Source organism: Morus notabilis, unplaced genomic scaffold (genome assembly GCF_000414095.1).
Source record: "Morus notabilis unplaced genomic scaffold, ASM41409v2 Scaffold1009, whole genome shotgun sequence".
In the NCBI taxonomy this organism is placed as follows: Eukaryota; Viridiplantae; Streptophyta; class Magnoliopsida; order Rosales; family Moraceae; genus Morus; species Morus notabilis.
The window spans coordinates 484,131-503,640 of record NW_010357868.1 but is presented as its reverse complement, the minus strand read 5'-3'; the positions used below and the strand labels follow the sequence as shown (position 1 = coordinate 503,640).

General features: G+C 34.0%; 2 protein-coding genes across 2 annotated transcripts; both read right to left on the bottom strand.

Annotated features, from left to right (window-relative positions):
* Window positions 1-392: 392 nt before the first annotated feature.
* LOC21404681 (receptor-like protein EIX2) lies at window positions 393-17,262 on the bottom strand. The gene is made up of 10 exons (XM_024176857.1): window positions 17,070-17,262; window positions 16,662-16,974; window positions 16,128-16,245; window positions 4,522-7,299; window positions 2,891-3,252; window positions 2,151-2,500; window positions 1,294-1,483; window positions 999-1,210; window positions 741-913; window positions 393-623 (listed from the first exon to the last, which is right to left on the bottom strand). Exons 1-10 carry the CDS (start codon window positions 17,260-17,262, stop codon window positions 393-395), a joined length of 4,920 nt encoding a protein of 1,639 aa, XP_024032625.1.
* On the bottom strand, window positions 17,172-18,277 carry LOC21404680 (transcription termination factor MTEF18, mitochondrial). Its single transcript, XM_024177032.1, has one exon. The coding sequence runs from the start codon at window positions 18,138-18,140 to the stop codon at window positions 17,262-17,264; it is 879 nt and encodes a 292-aa protein (XP_024032800.1). The 5' UTR covers window positions 18,141-18,277; the 3' UTR covers window positions 17,172-17,261.
* Window positions 18,278-19,510: the final 1,233 nt, after the last annotated feature.

Sequence of the window (19,510 nt, the reverse complement as noted above, 5' to 3'; positions counted from 1 at the left end):
GGTTACCTTCTCTAAAGATATGGGAAACCAGCTATGTCTACATCTTAAGAAAGTTTGCAGAAAGTTGACCACCATTTTTGTTCAATTCTCCAAGGAGCAACAACCTTCTTCTGCAATAAATAATCAACTACATAAGAAGAGTAAAGAACAAGGCTTTTACATCTTACAAGTTCTTATAATGTGATATGTGAAAGAAGTAGTAATATTAGTTTTTAAAAAAAATATTAATATTAACATTGAAAACATACTACTACAGTACTGCTTGGAAAACAACTTAAAAAAACATAACCATATACAAAAAAAAAAAAACACACACACACACACACACACACAAAAGAAACTATGTAATTGAAAGAAACTAAGTAGAGCAAGGGACAAATAACCTGCTAAGGTCACTTTCTACGTTGCCTGATCTCCATTCTCGGTGGAATTCTTCTGAAAGCCTTGAGAAACCATCGTCGCCTCTTTGTGATCACCATGTCGCCAAGAGCAGCTCCAACGACAAACCCGCTTATGCATCGAGCCAAAACAAATTTCCAATCCAGTTCAATCGAAGATTTTGAATCATCGTCTTCTTCAACAGTTGAAGGTGGCAGTGGCAAGGCCTTGGAATCTCCGCATTTCTTGTATAATGGAAGACAAATAACCTGCTAAGGTCAATTTCTACGTTGCCTGATCTCCATTCTCGGTGGAATTCTTCTGAAAGCCTTGAGAAACCATCGTCGCCTCTTTGTGATCACCATGTCGCCAAGAGCAGCTCCAACGACAAACCCGCTTATGCATCGAGCCAAAACAAATTTCCAATCCAGTTCAATCGAAGATTTTGAATCATCGTCTTCTTCAACAGTTGAAGGTGGCAGTGGCAAGGCCTTGGAATCTCCGCATTTCTTGTATAATGGAATCCCACAAAGACCTGGATTACCTTCAAAAGAGGTATTATCCATATTACCAAATTGGTTCGCTTGTGGTATGGGGCCTCTGAGATTGTTGCGGGATACACCAAAACTTTGAATGAATGTGAGTCTCGTTAGCTGCGGGGGGATCTCGTAAGGATTGTGATTCAAGCACCGTTAAGTTCCCCAAGGATGATGGAATACTACCGGTAAGATTGTTAAAGGACAAATTCAGCGAACGAAGAGCTATGAGGTTTCCAACGAGTTGTGGAATCTCTCCATTGAATTTGTTGCAAGAGAAGTCAATCCCTGCAAAGCTTTCTAAAATCACCGGATAATTTCTTTCTTGACCTTTGTTGACAATTGTAGTAGAATAGTAATAATTGAAATATTGTGATACATATGTCGCAGACTTAAAACTATTAATTCAGGAAGAGTTCCCAACCAAGCAGGAAAGATATCAGTAAGTTGATTTTTTTCTACATCAAAATACTCAAGCTTCGTACAAGCCGCCATCGATCTTGCTAATTGCCCCTTGAATTTATTATTGCTGAGATCAATCATCTTCAAATTACTTGGCAACGCGCATACTTGAGGAATGGTACGACCAAAAGAGTTGTTTGCCAAATTCAACACTGGAGGGAACTAAGCTTTCCTAGACATTGTGGAACCGTGCCACTCAAATTGTTTGAAGACAAATCAAGTCTGCTAAGAGAGCTCAAATCGCACATCCATGAGAAGATTTTTCCAGTTAGCCAATTGTTTGAGATGGACTAATATTGAACGGATGCCGGAGCAATCGGCAACTGTCCTTGCAGTAAATTAAAACTAAGGTCGAATACCCATAGATTGACCCATGGAAGAAATATTGGTGATGGGTGGGGAAAGTCTACGAGGAAGTTGTCACCACATCCAAACTTGTATTCCACATCCATTTTGGAATATGACCGTGAATTTTGTTCCTAGAAAGATTCAACCACTCCAATTTATTTTGATGCCTGAGGAAATTTGGGAACTCACTTAAGTTGCAAGAACCCAAACCCAGACCTGTGAATTTCGAAGTTGTTGCATTTATGTTTCTTTGGTGAAAAAACAGTGACAATGTGTTCCCACTCAGGTGCAGGTCAACGAGACTTCTCATAGTAAAAAACAAGTCAAACTCCAAGGTGCCAGTGAGTTTGTTAGAATGTAGATAAAGTGTCTGCAAATTCATGAGTTTGTATAATGACTGCGGAATTTATCCACACAATTCATTGCCTTCAAGATAAACGGCAAAAAGTTGGGTGAGGTTTCCAAATGAAGATGGGATTGGTCCGGTTAGGTGATTATCACGTAGGCTTAAAAGACCGAGTTGACTAAGATTCTGAAAAGATGGAATATAACCATCTAGATTGTTGTTGTCAAGATACAGACGAACAAGTTGGGAAAGGTTTCCCAGCCAAGATGGAATTGGACCACCCAAATGGTTCATGCCTAAGTTTAGATTAATAAGTTTGGTAAGCTTACCAAGTGAAGATGGTAACGGCCTTGAAAAATTGCATCCCCAAAGATTTAGCCCTTCTAATGATTCAAGCTTTTCAATTGAGGGTGGTATACATCCCGAGAAACTAGTCATTGAAAGCACCAAAAATCAAGAGGACTCCGTTGGTGGAATTCAGGCAAATAACCAGTGAGGTCCTTATTCCACCCTAGTTTAAGAATTTTTAGGTTTGGCAGATGAAAAATGTTCTTAGGAAACTCACCATACAATCCACAATTTCCCAGAAAAATGGCCTTCAAAGAAGTGAAATTTGCTAGGAAATCAGGAACTGTGGATGGTATGTGAACAGATGTGAGACGAAGCCACACTACGCTTGTTAAATTTTGAACTGGGATTTTTAAGTTCCAACAATGGATAATATTGATTCAAAGGATCATTCGCATCAAAATCTGAAGATAGGTCGAGGAAAGTCAATTTGGAAAGATGTGAAATTTCTGATGGAATTTGACCATAAAACCATGAATCTGAGAGGTTTAGATATGTCAAACCCAAAAACTGCCCAATGGCAGAAGGAATGAGAGAGTAACTGAAGTTATTATCAGCAAGATTCAACTTTTGGAGATGGACAAGATGGAAGAGGCTGCTACTGGAATTGATAGAGCCGTAGAGACAACTGCTGTTGAGAATAAGGCCAATCACATGGCCCGTCTTCTCGTCACACTCGACGCCATCCCAAGAGCAGCAGTTGCTGCTTCCTCCTTGAGCTTTCCACGACAAGACCTTAGGATAAGCACCCTCATAAGAAGAAGCTAATTTGTCAATGACAAAGCTTTGCTTGAACTGCAACAACGCCAACCTCTCGTCATCATGGCAAGACAACTGCGAAAAAGAAGTATTAAAAGAGTTAGGACCCCTTTGGGAGAGCCTGTGCTTTCACTTTTAAGCAGTAGAAGAAAGAAGCATAAGTCAAGACTTTTTAATTAGGAATACAAGCAAAAATCAGGAATACTTATAGACTTTTTCTGTGATTTCTTTTATGTCAACTGAGCAAAAGTAGTAGAAGCAGGTCCAGATACTTATAGACATGATTTTAGATTCTTGAAGATAATTGTTGCCAGAAAAACTCAGGAGAGAAATTTTCATGACCACAAATGTTATAATCGTTTGATCATTTTCTTGAAAAGTCAAGTTTGCTTCATGTGCCGTCTTGTTGATCAGCATCTCTTTATTTCCTTGTTTTCAAGTTTGAGTCAAGTTGTTTGTAAATCAGACAACGCATACATTTCAACAAAATTATTAACTTACACGATACTAGTAAATGAGAGTGATGTCTAGTGGAATTGTGGAGACCACAAGTTCAAATGAGTTTGCATAGTAATTATTGTGAAATATTCATTGGGAAAGGGAAAAAAGCAACAAAATAAATTAATAAATAAATAAACAAACTGCCTACGAAATTCATTGCCATATATACAATTGCAACAATCAACGATCGAAATCTTATCTTATTTTCACCCCTATTAAGATCGTGAAGATTTTAGAATCTCGACGATGTTAGTTGAAAAATCCAGAGATAACATGCCTTAAAGTGGTTATAGATTCCATAACCTATTACTTGGCAATTAGAAAGCCATATCTCTAGAGATGAAATCCAGTTAATATCTGCGGAAGTATGCCAACAATTTGCAACGCCAAATTGAATTGCTTCAGTTGAAAGACGACCGATCCACTATGGGAAACCAGCTATGTCTACATCTTAAGAAAGTTTGCAGAAAGTTGACCACCATTTTTGTTCAATTCTCCAAGGAGCAACAACCTTCTTCTGCAATAAATAATCAACTACATAAGAAGAGTAAACAACAAGGCTTTTACATTTTGCAAGTTCTTATAATGTGATATGTGAAAGAAGTAGTAATATTAGTTTTTCAAAAAAATAGTAATTTAACATTGAAAACATACTACTACAGTACTGCTTGAAAAACAACTTAAAAAAACATAACCATCAAAAGAAACTATGTAATTGAAAGAAACTAAGTAGAGCAAGGGACAAATAACCTGCTAAGGTCAATTTCTACGTTGCCTGATCTCCATTCTCAGTGGAATTCTTCTGAAGGGCTTGAGAAACCATCATCGCCTCTTTGTGATCACCAAGTCGCCAAGAGCAACTCCAACGACAAACCCGCATATGCATCCAGCCAAAACAAATTTCCAATCCAGTTCAATCGAAGATTTTGAATCATCGCCTTCTTCAACAATTGAAGGTGGCAGTGGCAAGGCCTTGGAATCTCCGCATTTCTTGGATAACGGATTCCCACAAAGACCTGGATTACCTTCAAAAGAGGTATTATCCATATTACCAAATTGGTTCGCTTGTGGTATGGGGCCTCTGAGATTGTTGCGGGATACATCAAAACTTTGAAGGAATGTGAGTCTCGTTAGCTGCGGGGGGATCTCTCCTGAGAGCTTATTATTAGAAAGATCTAGTGATTCAAGCTCCGTTAAATTCCCCAAGGATGATGGAATACTACCGGTAAGATTGTTAAAGGACAAATTCAGCGAACGAAGAGCTACGAGGTTTCCAACGAGTTGTGGAATCTCTCCATTGAATTTGTTGCAAGAGAAGTCAATCCCTGCAAAGCTTTCTAAAATCACCGGATAATTTCTTTCTTGACCTTTGTTGACAATTGTAGTAGAAAAGTAATAATTGAAAGATTGCGATATATTTGTTCTGGGCGGATGAGAAATTTGCGTTTCCTTCATGTATCTCGAATCTGTATTGTTGATAGCTTTCATTCCACTCCAAATAAGCATGTATTGAAAAGGCAATTTACCAGTGAAATTATTGTAAGAGAGATCCATAACACGCAACTTGGCGAACAAAAATTTTTGTTTGGGTTTCTTGATAAAACCATAGAATCTATTATGTCGCAGACTTAGAAATTTTAATTCAGGAAGAGTTCCCAACCAAGCAGGAAAGATATCAGTCAGTTGATTTTTTTCCACATCAAAATACTCAAGCTTCGTACAAGCGGCCATCGACCTTGCTAATTGCCCCTTGAATTTATTCTTGCTGAGATCAATCATCTTCAAATTACTTGGCAACGCGCATACTTGAGGAATGGTACCACCAAAAGAGTTGTTTCTCAAATTCAACACTGACAGGGAATTAAGCTTTCCTAGACATTGTGGAACCGTGCCACTCAAATTGTTTGAAGACAAATCGAGTAGCCAAAGAGAGCTCAAATCACACATCCATGTTGGAGCAATCGGCAACTGTCCTTGCAACAAATTAAAACTAAGGTCCAATGCCCATAGATTGACCCATGGAAGAAATATTGGTGATGGGTGGGGAAAGTCTACCAGGAAGTTGTCATTAAGGAAGAGGAAAGTCAAAGTTTCCAAACTTGTATTCCACATCCATTTTGGAATATGACCGTGAATTTTATTCCTAGAAAGATTCAACCACTCCAATTTATTTTGATGCCTGAGGAAATTTGGGAACTCACTTAAGTTGCAAGATCGCAAACCCAGGCCTGTGAATTTCGAAGTTGTTGCATTTATGTTTCTTTGGTGAAAAAACAGTGACAAAGTGTTCCCACTCAGGCTAAGGTCAACGAGACTTCTCATAGTAAAAAACAAGTCAAACTCCAAGGTGCCAGTGAGTTTGTTATCATATAGATAAAGTGTCTCCAAATTCATGAGTTTGTATAATGAATGCGGAACCGAACCACACAATTCATTGCGTGCAAGATCAATGTAAAAAAGTTGGGTGAGGTTTCCAAATGAAGATGGGATTGGTCCGGTTAGGTGATTATCATAAACGCTTAAATAACCGAGTTGACTAAGATTCTGAAAAGAAGATGGAATATAACCATTTAGATTATTAAATTTGAGGTTCAGATGGTTTAGCTGTGTGAGGGCTCCAAACCAAGATGGAATACTACCATCTAGATTGTTGTTGTCAAGATACAGACGAACCAGTTGGGAAAGGTTTCCCAGCCAAGATGGAATTGGACCACCCAAGTGGCTCACGCCTATGTCTAGATCAATAAGTTTGGAAAGCTTACCAAGTGAAGATGGTAACGGCCTTGAAAAATTGCATCCCCGAAGATATAGCCATTCTAATGATTCAAGCTTTTCAATTGAGGGCGGTATACATCCCGAGAAACTAGTCTCTGAAAGCTCCAAACCCTCAAGCGGACTCCGTTGGTGGAATTCAGGCAAATAACCAGTGAGGTCCTTATTCCACCCTAGTTTAAGAATTTTTAGGTTTGGCAGATGAAAAATGTTCTTAGGAAACTCACCATACAATCCACAATTTTGCAGAAAAATGGCTTTCAAAGAAGTGAAATTTGCTAGGAAATCAGGAACTGTGGATGGTATGTGAACAGATGTGAGACGAAGCCACTCTAAGCTTGTTAAATTTTGAACCAGGCTCCTCAAACTGGGATAATTAAGTACCAACAATGGATAATAAGATGTGAAAGGATCAAAATGTGAAGATAGGTCGAGGAAAGTCAATTTGGAAAGACGTGAAATTTCTGTTGGAATTTGGCCATAAAACCGTGAATCTGAGAGGTTTAGATATGTCAAACCCAAAAACTGCCCAATTGCAGAAGGAATGAGAGAGTAACTGAAGTTATTATCAGCAAGATTCAACTTTTGGAGATGGACAAGATGGAAGAGGCTGCTACTGGAATTGATAGAGGCATAGAGACAACTGCTGTTGAGAATAAGGCCAATCACATGGCCCGTCTTCTCGTCACACTCGACGCCATCCCAAGAGCAGCAGTTGCTGCTTCCTCCTTGAGCTTTCCACGACAAGACCTTAGGATAAGCACCCTCATAAGAAGAAGCTAATTTTTCAATGACAAAGCTTTGCTTGAACTGCAACAACGCCAACCTCTCGTCGTCATGGCAAGACAACTGCGAAAAAGAAGTATTAAAAGAGTTAGGACCCCTTTGGGAGAGCCTGTGCTTTCACTTTTAAGCAGTAGAAGAAAGAAGCATAAGTCCAGACTTTTTAATTAGTATTTGAATTGTGCATGAAAAAGTGTTTTTTTTAATGTCATAAGAGCTTTTGAGCCGGTTTGGATAAATAAGTCAAAAACACTTATTATAATACAAGGATACGGATGGAATATTTAATTTGTTGTTCACAAATAAAATGTTAAACATGTAAATAAAAAAAATGATAAGCTCCTTTTTTTTATAAATACTAAGACCATCTCCAATATAAATATTAATGTCAATTGTATATTTAACATCAAAAAGTATGATATGATATGTTATTTTTATTTTTAATCCAATGCATAATGCTATTTAAAATGCTAAATTTACTTTTTTCTATAATTATTAAGCTTTGAAAGTTGTAAAAGTAAAGTTTTGTTTTTAAAATAATTAGAAAATGGAAAAGTTGCAATGATTATAAGAAAAAGTAAACATTTCAACTAATAGTTATCAAATGTCAAACTTCTCATATACTCTATGGAAAATTTACCAGAAAGTATAGCATATAGAAAATTTAGCACAACAAATAGTATTGCATTTGAGAGTATTTTTTACACTTAAATGTTAAATTTACAATTAACACATCAATTATAACATTGCATTGCAGATGCTCTAAAGATGTGACTTGTTGCAAAAGAGTATAAAAACTAAAAGCACTTTTAGAGTGTCTATCCAAATATCTTCAAAAGCAGTTTTGAGACTAAATAAGTCAAAGATGGCTTTTTTTAACGAATTTAAAAAGGCTATTAGCAACCATGCATGAGCAAAAAAAAGAAGCATTAAAAGAAGTAATGAGCACAAAAAAAAAAAAAAAAAAAAAAAAAAAAAAAAAAGAAACACAAAAAAGAAAAAGAAAGAAAGAGTTAGCAACCGTATGAACATGGAACGAGGAAAAGTTTAAGAATAGCAACACCAAGGAAGATAACCACAACAAGAAGTCCATAATATTGTTTTTTTTTTCTGTGATTTCTTTTATGTGAACTGAGCAAAAGTAGTAGAAGCAGGTCGAGATACTTATAGACACGATTTTAGATTCTTGAAGATAATTGTTGCCAGAAAAACCCAGGAGAGAAATTTTCATGACCACAAATGTTATAATCGTTTGATCATTTTCTTGAAAAGTCAAGTTTGCTTCATGTGCCGTCTTGTTGATCAGCATCTCTTTATTTCCTTGTTTTCAAGTTTGAGTCAAGTTGTTTGTAAATCAGACAACGCATACATTTCAACAAAATTATTAACTTACACGATACTAGTAAATGAGAGTGATGTCTAGTGGAATTGTGGAGACCACAAGTTCAAATGAGTTTGCATAGTAATTATTGTGAAATATTCATTGGGAAAGGGAAAAAAGCAAAAAAATAAATTAATAAATAAATAAACAAACTGCCTACGAAATTCATTGCCATATATACAATTGCAACAATCAACGATCGAAATCTTATCTTATTTTCACCCCTATTAAGATCGTGAAGATTTTAGAATCTCGACGATGTTAGTTGAAAAATCCAGAGATAACATGCCTTAAAGTGGTTATAGATTCCATAAAAAATATGTAGAAAATAGGTATTTCTTCTGAATTTGTATTAATTTTAAACAAAAACGAAATTGCATGAAACTAAAATTTAATTTGAAAAAAAGAATATATATATATATATATATATAGTTTTCTGGGGTAAAAATGTATATATTGTAATGTCATATCCAACATAATTGCATATGTAATTAAATAAACTTAATGATAAGAATCTAGAATATAATTCATGATCTTAAGTTGCTTGCAAAACAATATTAGTATATATTATTCTTACAGTACTGGTTATTGGCATATAAGTATTCATGATATTAAACTTTATAAAGACCACTTAAAAACTAATAAATTTCTCTTAGCGCATAATATGTAATTGCATTTGCTATGAATATTAAAGAGAGATATTGATTGAGGCCGTGCAATACACGCACATATACATTTCAAACGTCGTGAAATATTCATAGGGAAATATTAGCTAGCCGTAAATTATGGTTCAGAAGAGTCTCCTTTATATCAAAGGGGCAAAAAAACAAAAAACATGAAGAAGAAGTCAAAGTCGTCTAAGCGTATTTCTCTTGTACATATGCATATTGCCATAATAACAACATACATATATACATCTTATCTTATTACTTCTCCAAAATCTTATCTTCTAATTGTTTTGACGCATTATGAAATTCTGTCTGGACTAAAATAAATGAAATTCTGTTATTTAGCCAGCCATACATGAAAGATAAGAAAAGGTGACTTATTATGAACTTTCTAAACCTTTGTTTGGGCTAGAAGAATATTAAATTATCTCCACAAGTTGAGGTTGATATATTTGTTTGTATGTTTCCAAATATTACTCAGAAAAAATGTTGATAATTGAATTTATAAGCACTACATATAAACGACTGAAATTTAACCACAAGTACTTGAAACACCAAAATCTTAGTGAAGTATACTAAAATCAAGAATAACCACAATTGGGATTCTAATTATATTGTGATCACTTTAGATAAGCTTGGATGTTGCTAGAAGTATTATGGATTATAGAATTATTTATTCACACTCATATCGTAGTTTCCTCATGTTCATATTGTTTTCCTCGTTCTTGTATTTCGTTGCAGACAAATTAAGATCCCAATTAAATTGGCACCCAATTTCTATCTCATCCTGCACTAAATCCTTCACTCAATTTTATTAATGAAAAAATAAAGAAAAAATACAAGAAAGCTAAGGAAATAAAACTGCAAAAGCGGCATAAAAGCTTTTTTTTTTCTTTTTGCAGAAAAGTGAAATTTAATTAGAAAAGCGTATGCATCATTAGGAAAACAAAATAAAAGTTAAGGTCATTTTTTTATTAATTTTCATTAGTTCTTAAAGAAAACAGAATTAATGCATGAAACTGAAATTTAATTAAAAAAAATCATATATCGTTAAGTAACAAACTTTCATCATAATCATATATATATATATATATATGTAATTCAACATTAAAATCTTTCATCAAATATCAAATAATATAATTCATTTTTTTTATACAATATAATTCATTATTTTGTGTTGCTATAAAGTATATATATTACGTACGTGGATTATTATTACATGTGGTTCTTGCAATATATTACACCATGATTTTAAAATTGTAAAGAATTATCATTACCTGAAAGCTAATAAATCCTGATTTATCTTAACATGATATACTGCTGCACTATACTTGCTCTAAAAATTAAGGAGAGAGACTGATGGAAGCAAAAATTCTGCCATGCAAAATATGTATATAAATACATATATACTATATATTGATCACAAAACTTGCAAAATAATGAAAGAATCGTGGAATATTCATAGGAAAATATTTGTCGTACGTGAATATAAAATCCAATATAGTTTGACAAGTCAATTTAAGTTGTCTGCGCATTTCACAAGGCACGTGTAAGAAACTGCCATAATCCACACAAATATAAACCTCACCTCTCTGTACGTAATAATATATCTTTATAAATATCTTGTCTTGTCCCATTAGAACTTGAATAATAGGTATATCTGAGATTTACCATTAAAATTTGTATTATTCATTATTTTTCAAGTGATTCTAACTTGGATTTACCAAAGAAAAGGGAAAAATAGCAACAACAAAAAAAAAGGTTAAAAACATGAAATGGTCTATTAATTTTTATACATTTGTAAATTGGTCATTTACTTTCCTAAGTTTTAAATATAGGTCTATTTTCTACAATTTCCCATGTTATAAAATATGTGGCCCACACATATTAGGAAACGTGAATTTCCTAACACAAGGAACATGATGAATCAATAAAAAGAACAACAAGATAGAACGATTGAAGCCGCATCATTTCAGCAGAGGATTGTGAAACTTCAAAAGAACTGGTATTCTAAAAGCCTTTTTACAAATCATCCCCTCCTTTTTATGATCATCATGCGCGCGCCATGCATGAGCAACTCCAATGACAAACCCATTTGTACATATTCCTGCCGAAACAAATTTTCCATGCTTTTTGATAAGGTCTCTTTTCTTTTGTCTTTTTTTTTTGGTGAGTTAGAAGAGATAGATGATCCCTTCTCTATAGTTTCTGATGTTGCATTTGTCAGGTTGTTTGCCTCTGTGCAGCCTTTAAAATTAGCGGTTTAGATGTTTATTAAGCGATTTATTCTTCCTTTTGCGCTAGTCTCAACTTCTAACTCGACAACTTCACTTTAATTAGTCCACAAAATCAACCCGCATAAAGTTATCAATTCCCAATTTAAATAGTTTGGTTCATTGTTATCAGGAAATTAATAAGAAATATTTGTACGCCTAGCGCATGTACATATTATTGAATATACTATACGTCGCAATTAGCCTAACAAGATGCATATTATTGAACTCGGCTCATTTTCAAAATTAAAGAGAAAATCATTTGTGCGCATTCTAAATCACCATAAGGTAGAAAGTAGACTTGTTTCGAAGAATCTGACCATCTTTAAGCTTGTAAAACATACATCAATTTTGCTAATTACTAGCAAACAGTAGCTATACTCTCACATTGTTATGAGCAGAAATTATCGATAACTGAACACTAATTAAATTGATAAATCTCACATATCCACACCACAAATAACCGTAAAGAAACATCACAACAAAAACTTGACAAAAGAATCAGAAATCCTGATTTGTCCGCATTGTTATCATTCTTATAGAATTCAAGTATCTGACAATTCTACTTGTTTCTGTTTATAAACAACATAAACGACAATAAACCAACGTAATGACATATACTGGACGAACGACTGAAAAATAACACAACGTGAACGCGAGAAAGGACATCAATAACTAAACAAAACAATCAAGGTAAACGACAAAAGTATTATCATTACAAAACGACGGAACAAAGATTGTAGTGTGAATACGACATTAACAAATCAGGCAATAAGCAAATGAAAACAACAAAAAGACATGAGTACGAGGAGCCACAACACATCAATAAACGACATCAGTACGGTGTACAACAATGAACTCCCAAACTGTTAGACGATATAAACATGAGAAACAACAATAATATAGATAAATGATAATATTCTACATGAGCGACAATATCCTTATGAAACGACACAAACTGGTACTACCATTTAACTATTAATCAACTTTTTGTCATTAATTGAAATCTTTACAATAAAAAACTTGCAAAAGTCTTAAACCCCATGATTCACCCTCACTTTAGTAATCGAATTAAACCAATTTGTGATACAATTTATGTTTACAAAATCGATCATTCCCAAGAGAAAGAAACACAATCAGAAAAGTACGATACTACCCTTGATGTTACGACGAGAATCTCAATTGGTGGGATTTAAGCTTATATAAGCCGAAGCCAAATTTATTTTTCTGTTTATTTAAACACTAATTTTTTGATTTGGATGGAAAACTTGTTGTTTCATAAATTATGCACAACTTGAATAGTTCATAAAATTGTTTCGTTGCAAATTCTTCCTTTCAAGGATTTCTGCTATTAAACCTTGGAGTATTACAATTCAATGTCTTAATGAATCTGCCTTTTTTTCTTTTGCCTCAGCTGATTGTTTGAGGTTAGTTGTTGTTTGGTGCTAATCTTTATTTAGCTAGCCTAACAGAAGATTTGTTTTGAATTTATCATTCATTGTCTCGGACATACTTGTTAAAACAACATGTATTAGTACCATAACCATCTTGATAATGATGGGTTAAGATTGTTAAGCGAAAAAAAAAAAAAAAAAAAAAAAAAAAAAAACTACACGTGGGAGGTTGAAAAACTTCCTGGAAGAAGTGGATGTATAAAGAAAGAGTAAAATGTGTTAGTGGAGAGTTGGATAAAAAATAAGGTGAAGATAATTTCTCAAAGAGAAAAGCAATTAATCTTATTTAAATAATAATAAAAAAGGACGTGGGTTGCTTCAAAAATGCCTATATATAGGCATATAGGGGGATGAAACAAAAGAGGAAAGAAAAAAAAGGAGGACTTGGTGCGTGTGTGTGCAGAAGGGAGAGAGAAAACAAAACAAAAAAAGCAAAAAAAGCTTGTGTGGGTGCAACGTGTGTGCAGAAGAGAAGTGAGAGAAAGGAACGAAAAAGAAAAAATAAAAGTGTGTGTGCAGGTGAGGGGAGGTAACAAAAAAAAAAGAACTTTTTGCAAATGAATGTGTGTAGAGAGAATTATTAAAAAAAAAGGTAGAAAATTTGTCATTTATTCATCTATCTTAATCTATATTTTGTCAACCCGTTTCTCAAGACAAGAAGTTCATCTGTTATTGTTGGTCAGATTCATGTTTTAAATATACGGGTTGCAAACTTTTGAATCCAGTCAAAAATTATGAGGTTGTAAGTTTTAGAACTTTTAAAAAATCAAATAGAGTTACAAATTTTAGACACGATTTTAGATTCTTGAAGATAATTGTTGCCAGAAAAACTCAGGAGAGAAATTTTCATGACCACAAATGTTATAATCTTCTGATCATTTTCTTGAAAAGTCAAGTTTGCTTCATGTGCCGTCTTGTTGATCAGCATCTCTTTATTTCCTTGGTTTCAAGTTTGAGTCAGGTAGTTTGTAAATCAGACAACGCATACATTTCAACAAAACTATCAACTTACACGATACTAGTAAATGAGAGTGATGTCTAGTGGAATTGTGGAGACCACTAGTTCAAATGAGTTTGCATAGTAATTATCGTGAAATATTCATTGGGAAAGGAAAAAAAGTAAATAAATAAATAAACTGCCTACGAATTTCACCGCCATATATAAAATTGCAGCAATCAACGATCAAAATCTTATCTTATTTTCACCCTTGTTAAGATCGTGGAGATTCTTGCGGAGATTTTGGAATATCAACGATGTTAGTTAAAAAATCCAGAGATAACACACCTTAAGTGGTTATAGATTCCATAAAAAAATGTAGAAAATAGGTCATTCTTCTGAATTTGCATTAAAATATTAAGCAAAAACCAAATTGCATGAAACTAAAATTTAATTTGAAAAAAAAAGGAATTTATATATAGTTTTTTGGGGTAAAAATTTATATATTGTAATGCCATATCCAACATAATTACATATGTAATTAAACAAACTTAATGATAAGAATCTAGAATATAATTCATGATCATAAGTTGCTTGCAAAACAATATTAGTATATATTATTCTTACAGTACTGGTTATTGGCATATAAGTATTCATGATATTAAACTCTATAAAGATCACATAAAAACTAATAAATTTCTCTTTGCGCATAATATGTAATTGCATTTGCTATGAATATTAACGAGAGATATTGATTGAGGCCGTGCAATACACCAACATTTAGAAGAGTCTCCTTCATATCAAAGGAAAAAAAAAAAAAAAAAAAAAAAAAAAAAAAAGAAGAAGAAGAAGAAGAAGAAGTCAAAGTCGTCTAAGCGTATTTCTTTTGTACATATGCATATTGCCATAATAACACCATACATATATACATCTTATTTTATTACTTCTCCAAAATTTTATCTTCTAATTGTCTTGACGCATTAAGACTTGACTAAAATAAACGAAAGATGCGAAAAGGTGACTTATTATGAACTTTCTAAACCTTTTTTTGGGCTAGAAGAATATTAAATTATCTCCACAAGTTGAGGTTGATATATTTGTTTGTATGTTTCAGAATATTACTCAGAAAAAATGTTGATAATTAAATTTATAAGCACTACATATAAATGACTGAAATTTGACCACAAGTACTTGAAACATCAAAATCTTAGTGAAGTGTACTAAAATCAAGAATAACAACAATTGGGATTCTAATTATCTTGTGATCACTTTAGATAAGCTTGGATGTTACTAGAAGTATTATGGACCTTGTATAGAATTACTTATTCACACTCATATCGTAGTTTCCTCATGTTCATATTGTTTTCCTCGTTCTTCTATTTTGTTGCAGACAAATTAAGATCCCAATTAAATTGGCACCCAATTTGACGGAACTAATGGAAATTAATGGATTAGTTGATATTGTTAGCATAAAAGAGGGGAGAGATTTTTTTTTTTGTTTTAATATCATCATGTTAAAAGTCAAACGTGTCCAATGCGTTACATTGTGAAACCTTATTGTAATACCCATTTTTCTAACTGATAAATTCGTAGAAATAGACGTTAGAAATTAACATAAATGATTATGAAACCTTATTGTAATACCCATTTTTCTAACTGACAAATTCGTAAAAAATACACGTTAGAAATTAACATGAATGATGTTATCGTGTTATAATTAGTTAATTCTAACATTACGTTGAGTTATATTCTGCAGGTGAACGCGACGAGGACTCGTAATGTAAGAACAAGTTCATGCCAAACTGTTAAATTTTATGTGATGATTTGATGGAAATGTGTGTTGATTTAATACCATTAATAGATTATACAAATATATAGTATTACAAAATACATATTAGATATAACTTACACAAGTTGTATTTTTTAGGAATTTTTAAACTTACACAAGCACAATGTTAGCATTCAATTTCAGTAATTGTTCAAATCCCATTTGGCACTGGATTCCCAAATCCCACATTGATTCCTTGTTCACTTGAAACAAGCAATACAAGTGCATAACTCAGTGATGTATCTGTCCCCTATTTTCAGGATACTTGTCCTGCTTTTGTGTTTAATAAAAAGAAATAACACGAAGATTGTAAGCATTGAACATAAATGAAAATGCTCAATGCCAGGAAATACAACACAAGCATTAAGAGCCTCGACACTTCCACTTGCTGCATTAAGATTGTAAGTACTGACCCTTCTTAGGTAGCTAACGAATTCTGTAACTGTGAACAAGGAAACCTCGAGAAGAAAACTATTATCAGATTTATGAGATTAAATACAAAACCCACAAATGTTTCACAAGAGTCTTCATGGTATATACACTCGCATCCAAGATGACTCCTGACAATCATTGAACGAATCTTGGGTATGAAAAACACTCCGAATACTATTTTGGAGCAGTTTAATGAATTCCGAAAAGTCACTCTACAATGCTGTTGTGGCCAGTAGCAATGATATTTAGTAGTCTTCAGAGCATAAGCCATTATCTTCTAGCAAAAACATAAGAATCCCAGGCGACTATCCAGGTACTCTAAAGAGGATCTCATTGCCTTGCACAAAAGGTTCGCCTTTCAGTTCTAATTCTTCTGGATCAAGTTCTCAGACAAGCTTCTCCATGATGTTATGAACATGCTAGTCCAAGACTTATATCAGAAACACTCTAAATACAGTTTTGGAGCCGCTGGGTGAATCTCAAAAACGCGCTTTATGAACTGCTTTTCATCAGGATAAATCACGGTTGAAATGGCAGATTTCTTCGTATATAAGCCAGTCTTCCTAAGCCAAACATAGAATCTGTATCTGCGCTTAGTCCGATTCTCCAAGTCAAAACACAAAAATCCTGGGACTTTCTCTAGTTCCTGTATAGAGGATCCAAGTTCCTGGCACCAAAAGTTCAACTTCCGTTCCACTTTCTTGTGGCCCTGATTTAGTATCTTGGGCTTCGTTCTTATCATCAAACAGAGGTTTGAGTGCTTGAAACCTTTGCTGAGAAGGAAATCAAATCTCCTTTGTAGCTCACTCCCATAGCCACACAAGATATTTAGGACCTTCAAAGTCAAAGCATTCTCTCCAAACCAATTTGTTTCAAGAAATCCAGTTTATTCATAGTATGGGCGCGACACTTTGAAGATTCGATTCTCTTCAAGCCATCTAAAAACTCCTTATTCATATCTTCATCATGGCAACCAATGGAATACATTGCCAATATCTGACCATTTGAACTCCTAATCTTGTCGAAGCACCATTCATGCAGATCCAAAGCCTTCATTACATGAGGTAAATTTTCCATTTTGTTTCTCCCCAACACATGAGGGTACTTGGAAAAATAAGTTCTTTCCTCTTACACATTAGTTCTCCTACCTTCCCCTTCTTGCAACCCAAATCATAAAACACCCTAACTTTCCTACAAAGCTCATACCAAGTATCCACATTTTCCTCCACACAACTTCTCGCCAATTCAAAATTCTGAAAAACCATTTCCAAGTCCTCAAAAACCGCCTCGATACAACCACCCGATTGGCCTTCCACACTCAACAAGTAAGGGAAAGCCAAGCATACACCAACCACACAAAGATTATCATAACCAAACCTTTCTTTAAATCCATTAAGCCTATCAGTTAACTCATCACCAGACATGCTAAAAATCGAAACTTCCTCTCTATACAAAACCCCCAACTTATTCCACGGAAATCCAAACTGAATAAGCTCTAAAGAAGCATCTAGAACATTTGAATCCTCGGAAAAGAAAAACGTGTTCTTTGGCAAAAACAAATGAACATCTTGACGATCTATGCCAATGCTTTCGAGGAAAAATTCAAATTCGTTAACGGGGTGATACCTGAGGAGGCTTTCGAAGCTTTCGGAGAAGGTGAAAGCGGAGAAGCGAATCTTGCGAATGAGGTCGGAGAGGGCGAAGAAAGAATTGGCGGCAATTTGCTCGGCGAAGATGAAAGGCAAGCCTCTGGTGTCGTGGAGATAGTCGGTTAGGGCTTTCTGAGCTTCCTTGAGAGCTCTGAGCTTGTGAATGGGGTGAATGTTGTTGGTTCCTCGGATTACTGGAAGCTTCCTGGCGGCGGCGGCGGCGGCGTAAGAGGAGGAAGAGAAATTGCGGGAGAGGAAAGTGAATAGGGATTTCGGAAGGGGCATGGTCAGGTGCGAGGACTTTTTGAGGAGAGAGAAGGGAATCGGATTTTAGAGAGAGAAAATTAAGAAGCTTTCATGGGGGTTGCAGAAGATAAGAGTGTCCTTGGAATTTGGAAACTTGGAAGACATCGTTGAGGGAGGCGCTGTAGAAAGTCGTCGTCCTAATTCTTTGCCGTTTTCTTTTATAAATCCTTTTTTTCTTTTCTTTCTTTGTTTTTTTTTTTTTTTGAAGGATAAATAAATCCTTTTTTCGGCATATAAATAAATAAAAAATCCAAAACCTTTTTACACGCAAAATAAATTAAAGTCCATTTAAAAGATTTAGGCCTCGTTCATTTCACTGATTCGAGTTTTCAGTTTTAAGTTTTTACAGTAAAAAATTATTAAAAAATATCACATCTAACTTTTTTTGTTACAGTAAAAAACTCTCATAAAATGTCACATCTAAACTCGAATCCGCAAAGTGAACAGACTTAGGGTCCGTTCACTTCGCTGATTCGAGTTTTTAATTTGAGTTGAGATGTGATTTTATGTGAGAGCTTTTTACTGTAGCAAAAAAGTTAAATGTGATTATTTATGAGAGTTTTTTACTGTAATAAAACTTGAATTCTAAACTCGAATTAGTGAAGTGAACGGGCTTTATTTTTTAAAAATATCTGTCATTTTATTTAGCATTTTCGGCTGTCGCTTTCCTGTTGATGTCGTTTTTTGATAACTTTGTCGTTTTTTTACTTAGAGTTGAGATACTTTCAAAAATAATAGTAAATAAATAACAACTATCTGTGTAACGCATTGTTCTCCGAAATTTTCTTCCCCATTGCTAGGGGTTGAAAAACCTTGGACTCGTTAAGGAGTTTTGATCTCTATAAAATTTTGATTGAAGAGTAAAAGACATACAATTATTTTTGGGTAATTTTGATAAATACTCTTTAAAAGTATGTGGGTCAGGGGTAAAAATCCATGTGCTTGATTCATAACTTTTTTAGTCAAATAATTACACTAATAAAATGATATTTATCAAGAATAAGGAGTAAAAATTCAGACTCATATACTTTTAAATATAAACTCTCCATTTTTTCTTTTTGTATTGTTGTATATGAATAGCTATTTTCTAACACGCTTAAGAGCTTAAGATTCTCTAGTCATTTATGGTATATGATTTATTGAGAAATTCTAAGTCCTTTAAAAATCCCAAGTTTAATCTCATGTGAGGGGATTAAATAAAGGAATCCATGTGCTTTTTAATTTGTGTCAATCTTTAGTATAAAATCACATATGGATTTCTATACTATCTAGTAACACTAGTTATTGCAATTTTTATGCTACCCTTAATTGTGTATATGACATTAGAAAACATACATGCAAATCAGTGT